The following is a 12,915-nucleotide window of genomic DNA, read 5'->3' as shown; positions in this document are numbered from 1 at the left end:
TAGGGGCAAAGCCAGCAATGGGTAGGGCCAGAGGCACCCTCTTATTTCTCTCTCTTTATGTTACAGCCTTTTCTCTCTCACACCCCCCTTCACCTCTTCCTTTCTATCCAACAGACTGTCAGTGGAAAGACAGGTCGCTCTTTCCAGAGGTCTGAACTGATCATTTAGAAAGGGCTTTTCCCCCTCCCCCTTCCATTGCTACATCTGTTTTAGCTCACTCCCCATTTTTTCCTCTGACACCTTCCTTCTCTCGCTCTGGGCTCCCCCCACCCACTCAAATTCAGTTGTGCGATATATATGGCTTTCAGACCAGAGGTTACTCTCCTATGGTTTAATATTTGGCAGTGGAGTACATATACATATTTAGCATCTGATGGTAGCCAGTTATTATCTCAAAGCACCTTGTTTCAGCTCTTTCTAAGGGACATACCATTTAGACACTGGGCTTAGGAACCCTCCAGGTGCCCTTTCTCTTAGGCATTCATGTTTGTGATGCTTGTGATGATATTGAGGCAGTCCTGCTTTCATCACAGTTTTCACCTACATAGGTTTTGGGGTGTCACACTGCTCCATTTCCAATCAGTGCATCTCATGTAACACCCTGCTAAAACCCCATAACTTTTTATACCATGAATGTTCTGGTTTATTTCTGTTCCTGTTTTGCTATAGCACCCCAGGACAGCAATAATGCGGTAGTACTGGGGAAGCATCATAAACACAGCTAATAAAACAGAATAAATTCACCACTCCCGTTCACTATTATTGTGTCAGTAACTTGTTGCAAAACACACTTGCCATAAAACATTAGTCAGGGAGGGACCCAGCAATTTTCCTCTCATAAAGAGATGAGAAAAGCTGCTTCTTCTGCAATGTCCTTATCTGCACAACTGTTGGTGATAAGAGAGTCCAATATCCTTTTGCATCTGGTTACTCTAACTGACTAGCAATGGATGAACTCATTTTTGCTTAGCTGGGGTATTGGCATTTACAAACTTTCTTGCTGAGTATTCAGAAAAGAGTTCATCTGTTTTCTGAACACTCTCTCCTAACCTATAACACTGCACTGGCAGATGTGTCCAAATGAACCTTAATAATAATATTCCTCCTCTGGTAGTGTGGCTCCCAGCACCAGCCACAGTGGAGAACTACTTGGAAAATCCAGCCACCACCTCTTTCCCCCACCCCACCCCAAAAAACCCACCCCAGGAATAAAAGAGGCTTTTAGAGCCAGATGGGGAGAATAAACCACACATTTACAAGAAACCATCCAAGTAAATTGACTCAAATAATACAGATGAATTAGTCTTTTAACTTTTGTCATTGTTCTCTTTTTTTTTTTTTGAAAAACACTTCTGCATTTCTGTTAATTTTCAATCACAACATACTATTTCACCTACTCATAAGAATTTTAGATACTAGTCATAGCTCAGATGAACAAATGCAACAATTCCCCCAAGTTCAAGGGAACCATGACTAAGATAGCGTGAGGACACAAAAAGAGCCTGCTGGATCAGGACAGTGACCCTCTCAGCGAGCATCCTGTTCTCACAGTAGCCAACCAGTGGCTTGTGAATCATCAATATTATAATCTCCCATATGGCAGAGGAGAAAGGTGGTTGGGAGAGATTGAGGCTGAGAGATTGAGGCTTGCCCAAGGCCACTTAGCGAATTCATGGCAGAGATGACGTTTGAACTGGGGAAATACCGATTCATAGCCCAGTCTATTAGCCACCAGCACTCCATTTGCTTCCCCTGAGCAATTGCATCAAGCTTCAAAAAGTACTATGCAGTAAGGGAAGTGATACACAATTGTTCCCTGGCTCTTTAAACAGGAGTGTGTGTGTGTGTGTGTGTGTGTGTGTGTGTGTGTGTGTGTGTTAGTTATCTGGCCATCTTCCATAGCTAGTCTCTAAACTACTGTTTCACAGTTTTCATCCGGCAAAAGGTTACCATGCCAAGATAACACTAGGCAGATGTGCCAGTTCTGGCACTAGCTAATGGGGACCAAAAGGATAATGAAACAGCTATGATCATCCTTGTGATTTGTAGCTGGGGTTGCCTGCATATAAATTGGCATTCAGATCATTTGGAGTGGGCAGCGAGTGGCAGCCAGCCAGGAATTCAGCACATGCCCCATGACTCAATCTTGTGCTTTATCCAAAGCACGAAAGAGTCCAGAGCTCCCTGCATAATGCACAGCTGACACGTAAACCATGTTCTGCAAATAAAAGAGTCTAAATTCTCTCTGAATTTAAACCTTAAGTTTTAAAGCCTGAAGCCTAGCATTGCCAACTAGGCCTTTCTGGTATCTTAAAGTCCTGCAAAGTGTGCCTGTTATTTGGGAGAGTCTTAAGGCTACATCCACGTAAAAGCTGTCGAGGTTTCCAAGTTGGAACACTTGTGCATTATCAGAAAATTCCCTGGCAAAAGTAGCTACCTTTTTGCCTCAGGTCACAAATATGCCACTAAGCAAAAGTCTTAACTACGCAGAAAGCACCACCTGCTAGCTCTGGGGGGCAAATCAGGACTGAAACCTCCAGACCATGTAGATTACAGAAAACAGGACGCACAGGGTAAAGTGAATCAGCACTCTGTTGATGTGTCCTGATCGTGCCAGTGCATCAAAATCCAGAAGATGCAGAGAAAAGCATCCACATACAAGATGATACAGGTTAGGAATATGTTCTGAGTGTGTTTTGTGTACTTGGTTATAAGGGAATTCAGAAGTGCCCAGATTACAGGGGTCCAGAAAGATAAATTGTACCATTTATCATTGTTGAAAATGAAAAACAAAGCCTAAGTAATTCATCATGAAAATCCAGAATTCTCTAATACTACTACTACTATTACTACTAATAATAATTTATTATTTTATTATTTATACCCCACCCATCTACTCATAATTAATGGAGCTAGTTTGAGTGTGTTTAGCAAATTCATATACATTAACCTGACCTACAAGCCTTGGAATTTTAATTTCACAGAATTTTGGGAGTGCATTGGCAAAGACTGGAGTGTGTGATAGTTGGAAATGAGAAACTTATTCATTCTGAAACAAAACCTGATTGTGTGTCAAGATCTGGTATGCCAATAAAAACATAAGTAACACATAGGGGTGTTTTCAATGCTAGTCCTACTCACAGTAGACCCTCTAAAGATAATGGACTTAGGTTCATTAGTTTCAATGGGTCTACTCTGAGTAGGACCAGCATTGACTACAATCCATAGATATGAAGCCAATGCAAACCACCTGGATCTTCTGTAGGCATATTTGTGCCTCTTTACACTAGGGTAAAAGGGCTTTCCTGAGGGCAAATCCGCCCCCCAACCCGTGCTTGACTCAAAACAGCATGTCTTCACAACTGATAGAGAGAGACATGACAATCAGATCATTTATTTCAAAACAGCACGTTCTCTATATGCATGAGTTTGTTTCCTTAATCATTTCACACTTGAGCTGTTTCGTTTGCTCCCTGTACGGCTGCTGCTGGGTGGTGAGTCACTGGAGAAGGTAGCACCGTTTCCTGCTAATTGGAGGAGATATCCAAATTAACAGAAAGAGTATTCTCAGACTGCATTCCCACCTTGAGGCAAGATTATTCTGTTGGGCTTGTGGTTGCAGTGCAAGTCAGACCTACTCAATAATGTGGAATGGGGGGGGGGGAGGGAGGAAGGGAGTGGACCCCTAATGACATTCACAAACTCCACCCCAGGACTACACCAAAGCATGGCTCTCAAAGCCTTCTAAAAACAATAAACAACAGTGGAATCCTAAACTGGCTTCCTCAATTCTACTCAATGGGGTGTATTCCCTCCTAGGTGTGCTTTGCACTGCAACTTAAGTATGTCATCCCAAAAGGCAAGGGCGCTGGGCCCCTGTAATTTGAGCACTCCTGAAATCCCTTACAGCAGGAATGTAGAACATGGGCCCCTGCAGATGTTGCTGGACCACAACTCCCATCTCCCCTGATGAGAGGTGGAGTCTAGCAACTGGAAGGCTACAACCTTGCCTTACAAGGAAGAGTTTTGTGCTCAAGGGTTGTATATAACAAAGGGGTTCACATGCTTGCCGCTCCTCCTCCTCTTCTTCCTACCTGCCCCCCTCTCCCACAACCAGTCATCATGGTGTAGCACAATTGAGGAAGGATGCTAATGTCCTTCATCAGAAAATCAGGCATTAGGGGGACCAGAAAAACCGACAGGGAGCCTTCAGAGTGCTGAATGCTGCCACCACTTTGTTGTGATGGCAAATACTGTTTAAAGCAGGAATGGGAAACTGGTGGCCTTCTAGCTTTTGTTAAACTCCAACTCCCATCACCTGCAGCCAACAGAGCTGTTGGTCAGGGATGATGGGAGTTGTAGTCCAACGAGGCCTGGAAGGCCACAGGTTCCCCCCACCCCTTGGGTTGCAGTCTAACAGTGAAACTTTTGAACAGTTTTTGCCACCATAGCAAAATGGCTCATGGTGTGTCTAGGCTTCAAGTTGCTCTATGGCTGGCAGGATTGGTGTGTGTTTGTGCAGAGTGGCTGTTGGCAGCTGCAGTGGGAAAGTAGTGGGCAACAGAAGTGGAGAGGCAGCAGGCCCTTGCTTGTTCTGCCACCCTCGGACTCCACCTCCTTATCCAAAAAGCTCAACTTGCCACATGGCAGGAACAAGCCTATGAAGCTGCCATGGATCTCTCTCTCTCTCTCTCTTCTCTCCTCTCTCTCTCTCTCTCTCTCTCTCTCTCTCTCTCTCTCTCTCTGTGTGTGTGTGTCTAAGCCTGGAGAGGACAGCTCATAACATTCCCCTTCAAGGAACAAAGATGCCTTTGAAATACAGAGAACCAGAGAGAAAAATCAGGCTTTAGGAATCCAGTTTCTTATTTTAAAATCTTCTCTTCCTAACAAGCATCCAAACAGATCTTTAAGATGGAGAGTGGGGTTTTTGCCAGCAGACTTTTAAAATTCATTTGAATCTCATTGACACAGATTTGCACATTCCCCAGGGCTTGATGGTGGGTTGTGGGGAGAAGAAGAGAAGCAGCAAACCTGCTCCTGTTTGCTGTCCCGTTTTCTCAACCTTAAGTAGGATTCCATTCACACTGAAATGCTCTGAACCCACCAAAGCCAAGTATTCCATGCAAGGGGCTTTAATACTGCTTCACAGTCCCTCTATATAAAGTGGTCATGAATATGAAAATCAGGATTAACAGCTTCTTTCCTTGAAAGCCTGGGAAGTACTCAAGAAACTATGATTAACTGAAAATCCTCCAAGTAGCACAAATCTGACCACACTTGGAAGGGCTGACATCCCACTTCTGCTTCCTTCCTCCTTTGTGCCTCATACGTCATACACAGCTTTCACGTAAAATGTGGGCTGCCTCTTCCTTTTTGCCCCTCTACCCATTCTTCCCCCCACTCAGAGGAGTGCTCCTAGTAAGTTGATCACTTAAACAATTGTTCGGTGTCTTAGTTACATTTTAAAAAAAAAAGCCAAACTAAGTCAGTGGGAGATTTTAAATTGAAAAACTGCTCTGGGGATGGGGTGGGAAGTGGACAAGGCACAGCTGCAGCTGAATGATAGACCATCTGCTTAGCAGAAAGAAGGTTTCCAAAGTCAATCGCCAGCATCTCCAAATAGGGTTAGGAAAGACTCCTGCCTGAGACTTTGGAGAGCTGCTGCCAGTCCGTGTAGACAGTATAGAGCTAGATGGACTAATGGCCCCACTCGGTATAAAACAGCTTCCTATGTTCTTCCCATAGCTGTCAACTTTTCGCTTTTCTTGCGAGGAATCCTATTCGGAATAAGGGAATTTCCTTTAAAAAAAGGATATGTTGACAGCTATGGTTCTTCCTGTTATATCTCAAATCACCAGCCAATCATCAGTGTGCACAGTTGCTCCTGCTGGAAACTAAGAAAACTGTTCCTTTCCCGCCTAGACACTTGTAGGGCCCTAGGTTCTCCATTCCTGATCTAAGCAGAAGGAGCTTCAAACAGATCCAAGGGGAAATGGGCTTACCTTGTCCAGGATGTATTTGTTGAGATATGGCATGTACCCTTGACTTGATACTGGCCCATCGTCATCATCCTTGAAGTGTTCCTCCAGTGCCACAGGATCATGAGGGATGCACAGCACGGTGTACAGGTTGTGAGAGAGCACCTGAGAGAGTAGAGGAAAGACAGGCCATCAGGACAAGACAGAACCAAATTAGACACAATGAGGGCAGACATATTTTTTTATTCTCACATCTGCCTTATTGACATAACAAGTAGGGAATGGAGTGGGGAAGGGTTCAGCCTCCCTCACCCACACACCTCTACTGATGCCCCATGTCATGTGTCTGCATTTGCTCATGTTTAAGCCAAAGACATGGGACCTTGGCAGTGTGGGACCTTGGCAGCCAAAACTATGCTCCCATGATAATTTAAAAAATAAAACAGTCTGGCTTAGGGCAATGTCTTCCCATTTGATATGTGACACTTCAAGGATTAAACTATTTAGCTGCTAAGCAATAGGATGAAAAGTGGGGGTGAGCAGCACCATAGCCAAGATGCTCTGCGGATTCAATCCCCAGCATCTTCAGGTAGAACTGGAAAAAGACTCTTGTCTGAAAACCTAGAAACTTGGTGTAAGGCAATTTCCTATGTTCCTATAAAATAATATCCAACACTTTAAAGTTTAAAGGCATCCCAGAATACACTTCTGACTCACACCCTGAAATTACCCTCAAATAGAAAGAAGGAAACTATTCTGCAAATAAATGGTGGATGTAGGGATTTATTAACCCAATCAAACTTTCACCCAAATAATAAATGCATTGCTTGGAAGAAAATCCCACATGCTGTCAATAAAACTTACTGTCAAGGAAGTGTGCCTAGGACACTTTTCCATATGGTTGTTGTTGTTGTTGTTTAGTCGTTTAGTTGTGTCCGACTCTTCGTGACCCCATGGACCAGAGCACGCCAGGCACTTCTGTCCATATGATTATTAGATTCAAAAGGGGGTGTGGCTGTGTGCCTTAAATTTTTGTGGAAAGGAGATTACTAGGAAGGGCAGCTTCTTCTACCTTTGCTGTATTGGATTGCCAGCTCCCCACCCCACCCCCTGCCCCCATAGGTCTCATGTGCCTTTAATAGCTACATGACAGGCAGAGATTCAACAGCTCAGAATTGTACCATCCATCGCTAGTAGCTTCGTGTTGGAAAAAGCTTCAGCTGTTAAGTTTCAGCTCTCATCCAGCTGTTTGTGCATAGGAGCTCTGCAAGGGGCAAAGGGGTGGGGAAGTTGGCAACCCTACAGCAGCACTATAATGAAAGAGAAACTGCCTGCTGAGAAAATCCCTTCAGTGCAAATATTAAGAGGAGAAGGGGACCTTGTCCTGCATTGAATGTCTCATCCCTGATTTTCCATCCCCATAACCAAAAAATAGAAGGCAACTGCTCCCTCCCTCAAAACCAAGCTGTGATTAGCTGGCATCATCTGAAACTCACCCTATTCATCTTTCACATTCAACCCAGCATAATGGTGTTTGGTATTGAGTGCTCAGCTATTGGAGGGTAAATAATCTCTGAACAATGTAAAATTCTCTCCTTTGTCTGAGTGTGTACCACTTCTGGAATTGATATACGTGCTGTTGTAGAACAGATGTCCTGGCTGCACTCCAGATGGGCAAACTGCTTGCCATAGGTGACTTGGGCATGGGGGTGGGGTGGGGGTGGGGAGACTGGGGAAAGTTTACATAAAAGGCACATTGGGTAATTCCAAAAGACCAGGCTGCCAAGGTGAATAAAGCTTAGTTAGCCGGAAGAGGCTCATTATTGCCAGAAAAACGGCTGCTATCTGCTGCAGTGTCTGCCTGAGAGCCTAGCCAGATATATGTGAAAGGATCTCCCAACAGTCATTTTCTTTACTTAAAAAGCAACAGCAGAAAGATCCCAAATTGGATCAAGGCCATCGTGTTGGCAGAGGGGAATAGTAGCAACAGTGATGTCTATGTTCTGCTTTTCTTTGAGTTTATTTATAAAGCAGATAACACACAAATTAAAAATAATAAAACATCAAATATAAACAAAGTAAAAGCATAAACAATATAAACAGAAGGAACTGGGAGCGTGTGACTTCAGGAAGACAGGAAACGGCTTTACACTGAGCCTGACTAAGTGGTCCATCTCAGTATGTCTACAGACCAGTTGCAGGTCTCCAGGTTTTCAGGGACAGGGAGTCTCTCCCAGCCCTAGGTGGAGATGCTGAGGATGTAATTTGAGGTATGGCCTTTCCCCTGCATTGTATCACTCAAAGGCTGAAATCTTAACCTCACTTACTTAGGAGTAAGCCCCACTGAATTCAATGGGACCAACTTCTGAGTAGACATGGTTAGGCTTCAAGAAACCCGCTGAAATTTCTCCTTTAATTTCAGTCTTCTCTGAGTATGATATAGTTAGATATTTCCATAGGCAGCAACCAGCAACCCCTGGAAAGTTAACTGGCTGACTAGTTTTACTACTTTCAGATTATGTTAGCTATGTTTTATATTGCATTTGTAGATACTCTGGTTTTGCCACAACAGGTTAAGTTAGCCACTTCTCTGAGAGGCTACTTTAGCCACTTCTGGAACTGAGAGGGTACTCCCCTTCCTGACAACCAAATTTTAGCTTTCTAGGTCCATGCATAACCCCAAACATCCCAGTCATGAGAAAAGTCTGAAAGCAAGGGGGGGGGAGAGTAGGAGACAGAAAATCAAGTCCTCTAGAGAAAGGTGAGAAGATGAGTAAGTATCACCTCTGCAGTTATGTTGGGCTCTGCCAAAACCTGTCTGCAGTACCAAACTAGATGTGACATGGGAGCTCCATATTTGGAGCTTCTTTCTCAAAAAGCAGCTGTGGGAGGAGGGGGGGGGGTTCGGATTAGGGCCACAGTGCAGACGAAGGATGCCGCAGCCTCCATCCATTATCATACCCTCCCCCAAAGGTGCTATTGGCCACAAGGGTGAGTGGAAATTTATGGGTTTAAGGGCTTAAATTAGAATTACAGTCCATTCATGCTATACTCTCTTAACTATCTTAAGTGGAAACTGTTAGAGGGCACATCCTATCTACTTTCCTTAACATTCATCTCTAAGAGGTAGGTTTGAGTGAGCTGCTGTCTGGCCACTTCAAGTAGCCTTTCCCTGTGTACTCTAAAATGCCCTGTGGACAGTGGTTAATCTTGCTTTAAACCCTAAATTATTTAACCTATTTCACTAATTAATTTTAAAGTTGATCTACTACTCTAATCATATTCTCCCTCAAGGCAGCTTAGAAGAAAACGCATTAAAAATTACATTTGCAAATCACCTACAGCACAACCATTAACTGCATTTATTTACTGTAAAGGTTTAATGGGCTGCTATTTAACCGAGCCAATCGCTGTTGTTGAAAAAGCTTGTGAACAAGCTCAAGGACACTCTCATACCATATGAGCTAATGCTTAAGCAAAGTCCCATAAACTTTTCTCCCTATCGCATGTGACTTAGGCGAAACTGTGCTCTGTAGGTTCAGAGCTGGCGCCTAAGTACCTATGGTAAGATCAAAGTGAAGGTGTTGCTTGGCATCCTGTTTCCCCACAGTGGTCAATCAGGTACCTATTAGTGGCTGGGGCCCATTGGGCCTGGAGGGGTGAAAGATCCAACAACAGGTAGAGGCAGGGGCAATGACAGGCAGAGCCAGCTAATTCTAGGTTTGTCCCCATCCTCCTTTCTGCTGAGTTCTACAAGGGCAAAATTAGAGTCTAAGAAGGAGGGCTGTGACAGGCAGTGCCACCTCTGGACTAGTTGTAATTAAGGAGGTCAGCAAGTGAAGATTGGCTGTGAGTGGACTGAAGTGAGTGGGGAAGTGAACCATTCACCTTAATGAACTAGCCTCCACTGCAGACACCTACGGAAAGACCACAAGCAAAACACAAGGGCAATATTCTTTCACCACTGTTGCTCCCTAGCAACTGCTATTCAGAGACAGATCACATCATATATAGCCACCATGATCAGTAGTCATAGCATTATCTGAAGGCAGCCGTGTATCGTGAAGTTTTTAATGTTTGATGTTTTACTATGTTTTTATATTTTTATATTGGGGAAACCTAGCCAGATGGGTAATAATTCTCTATGAATGTTGCTGTCTGAGATAGGGCAGCAAATGGGCCTCTCTCCCTGCACCACCACCTGCAAAAATTGTCAAGATGCATTGCACCCAAGATCAACCAAGTTATTTTGGCACCTAAGGCAAAATAAATAAATAAAAATCCTACAAGCACATGTCCTTTCCCCTCTCAGCAAACAAATCTTAAAAACAACAAATTTAACTATCTGCTACCTTTCTACAGCACCAAACTAGCATGCCCTTTTGAAAGTGCAAAAAGGAGACAAAGTACTGGAACTTACCAAATCTAGTTTCTTCATCCACTCTTAAAATGCAAGCAACAAATAAAAGATATGAAATAAAGACTTTAGCATCAGCCAAATCGTACAACTGTGGTTCGATGACTCAGCATTTCTGCTGCTAAATATGTTCATGCAAATTCAAACAATGGCCTACAGAAAACAGAGGCCGGAGTGGGGGCAATCAAGGAGTGGGGGCAATCAAGGACTTCTTCGTAGAGATAGAAGAGGCATTCCATTTGGTTAATGTGTGAAGGGGCAGTGTGGGCTTGTTGCTATTGGCCATGCCCCGTTGGCTGTGCATAATTTGGGGAACTAAGCAGCGGTGTAGCCAGCTGCCTGGGCACCTGGGGCGGTGTGTGCCCTGCACCCGAGGGTGGGGCAAGCCACCAGCAGGGTGGGGTGAGCCAGGGCAGGACACGCTGCGCAGATCCTCCAAGGAGTCTGCCCATTGCCTCCCCCTCAGCCATAGGGTGGCTGAAGGAGAGGCAGCAGGCACACGCATGCCCCATGCTGCCATTTCAGGCAGTGCAGAGCTTGCATGTGCGATGGCGTGACAGCATTTCCCCCCCTGGTGCCGTTGGGCCCGCCCTCACTTAAATATAGCGCACCCACCTCACAGAACACCAATTACCCGAATTCCTACAAACTACCCCAGATTATCATGTGGAGGACTTGCGTGAGGGAAAATTTAATAATTTGTCGTCTTAGGCAGGATTTGATCAAATAAACAAGAAAGATTTTATTAAACATTGGAAGTTTATGACACAAAGTGGGTAAAACAAAGGATACTACAGATTCTAATGTTATTTCACTTCTGCTCTTTCTCAGTTGTTGCACAACTGTTGCCGCTTAATACTTTGTTTCTTAAACAAGGTGGTACTTCCCGTCAGTTACACACCCCTTTGACAACCCTACTCCTGAGGTACTCCAAGTAACAGACCCAAGGGATCACCACACCCCTCTTAACTGGTTTGGGAGTCTTCTCAATGTAGAAGAATCTTTCCCCTCCTGACTGGAATGAGTCCTAAGTAGATTGTATTTTCACAGCTTCTACTTCTCCTGGCTCAGCCTCAGCCTCCCAGTTAATTCCTGGCCTATTACTCTTACAGGACACCACAAACTATCCTTCACACTAAGCTCAGAGACTCCCTTCTCTAGCTTTTGATATATTCCTCAGAGTGGATGTTTCTACCCAGAACCAACTCTCACTCCCTACCTCCCAACCTAAAAACTGTCTCTCCTTTTCAACTCTCCCTCCTGGAACCCTGGCCAATCAGAAGCTGCCTTTCATTAACAGTTTGCTGGCAGGGAAAATGGAAAAGAAAACACTTGGTGAACCAACCTGCCCAGCAAAAACTAACTTTTCCATCACAGCATGCAGCCAACCCACTGCCTCACCCTTATTATTGTTATTGTTTATTAAATTTGCATACCACCCTTCATCACAGGGCAGTTCACAACAGAAAAATACAAAATGAGAATACAAAACACACAATAAAACAAAAACAGAAACCAAGCAACAAACCCCCTCCCACAAACACATTTTAAAAGCCATAGAATGTTGAAAAGTTTTCACCTGGCACCTAAAGATATATAATGAAGACGCCAGGCGAGCCTCTCTGGGGAGAGCATTCCACAAACGGGGGGGGGGGGGGCAACACAGAAAAGGCCCATTCTCCTGTTGCCACCCTCTAGACCTCTCACATGGAAGAGGCACATGAAGAAGGGCCTCAGTTGCTGATAACACCAGGGCCTAGAAAGTGCAGGGCAGAAGGTAAGCCAGCTTTATCTGGTTCTGTGGTGCTGCAGGCTGCCTGGCCAGCAAGGAGGCTTAACGCTCACCTCACCAGCCAGGAAGTGGATCCAAACCTGCCTGCAGATTGGTCAATAGCACACAGGCTTGGAGGCATGGCTCCCTTTGAGGGTGGGCCTGATGGAGCACATAGGCTTCCCAAGGTATTTAAGGCTTCCTGCACAGGCCCCCTGCACTCCACTCAGTTCTTCGTCTGTAGTTTTTTGGTCTGTGTCCAGAAACATGTGGATGAGCGCTGAGACTCTCCACTTCAAGAAGGGGTAGAGCCTGGGTGAAGCTGTGGTTTAAACCACTGAGCCTAGGGCTTGCCGATCGGAAGGTCGGCGGTTCGAATCCCTATGATGGGGTGAGCTCCCGTTGCTCGGTCCCAGTTCCTGCCAACCTAGCAGTTCGAAAACACGTAAAAGTGCAAGTAGATAAATAGGTACCGCTCCGGTGGGAAGGTAAATGGTGTTTCCGTGCACTGCTCTGGTTTCGCCAGAAGCGGCTTGGTCATGCTAGCCACATGACCTGGAAAAACTGTCTGCGGACAAACGGCGGCTCCCTCAGCCAGTAAAGCGAGATGAGCATCAGAACCCCAGAGTCATTCGTGATGGGACTTAACTGTCAGGGGTCCTTTAGAGCCTGGGAAGGGGAGCAAGCTATTTGCTTGAAGCTACCCAGGGTCCTGAAACACTCATCTGACCCTACCTGCCACCTGCATG

At 44.9% G+C, this 12,915-nt stretch overlaps 1 protein-coding gene across 2 annotated transcripts in view; it reads right to left on the bottom strand.

The window, feature by feature from the left end:
* The window catches only part of DEF6 (DEF6 guanine nucleotide exchange factor), a 45,773-nt gene that overhangs the window by 17,515 nt on the left and 15,343 nt on the right, over positions 1-12,915 (bottom strand). The window contains exons 1-3 of one of the 2 annotated variants that reach the window (XM_083618022.1): positions 11,982-12,045; positions 10,399-10,421; positions 6,003-6,143 (exon numbers count right to left, since the gene is read on the bottom strand). In XM_083618022.1, coding sequence (XP_083474148.1) covers positions 6,003-6,143; positions 10,399-10,421; positions 11,982-12,030 — 213 coding nt within the window. In that variant the 5' untranslated portion in view covers positions 12,031-12,045. Of the gene's footprint in view, positions 1-6,002; positions 6,144-10,398; positions 10,422-11,981; positions 12,046-12,915 lie in introns of those variants that run through there. The other variant, XM_083618023.1, reaches the window with a different exon arrangement.

This window comes from Podarcis filfolensis (genome assembly GCF_964270895.1).
Source record: "Podarcis filfolensis genome assembly, chromosome: 6".
In the NCBI taxonomy this organism is placed as follows: Eukaryota; Metazoa; Chordata; class Lepidosauria; order Squamata; family Lacertidae; genus Podarcis; species Podarcis filfolensis.
The sequence above is the reverse complement of the archived record's forward strand: the minus strand, read 5'-3'. Positions and strand labels throughout refer to the sequence as shown.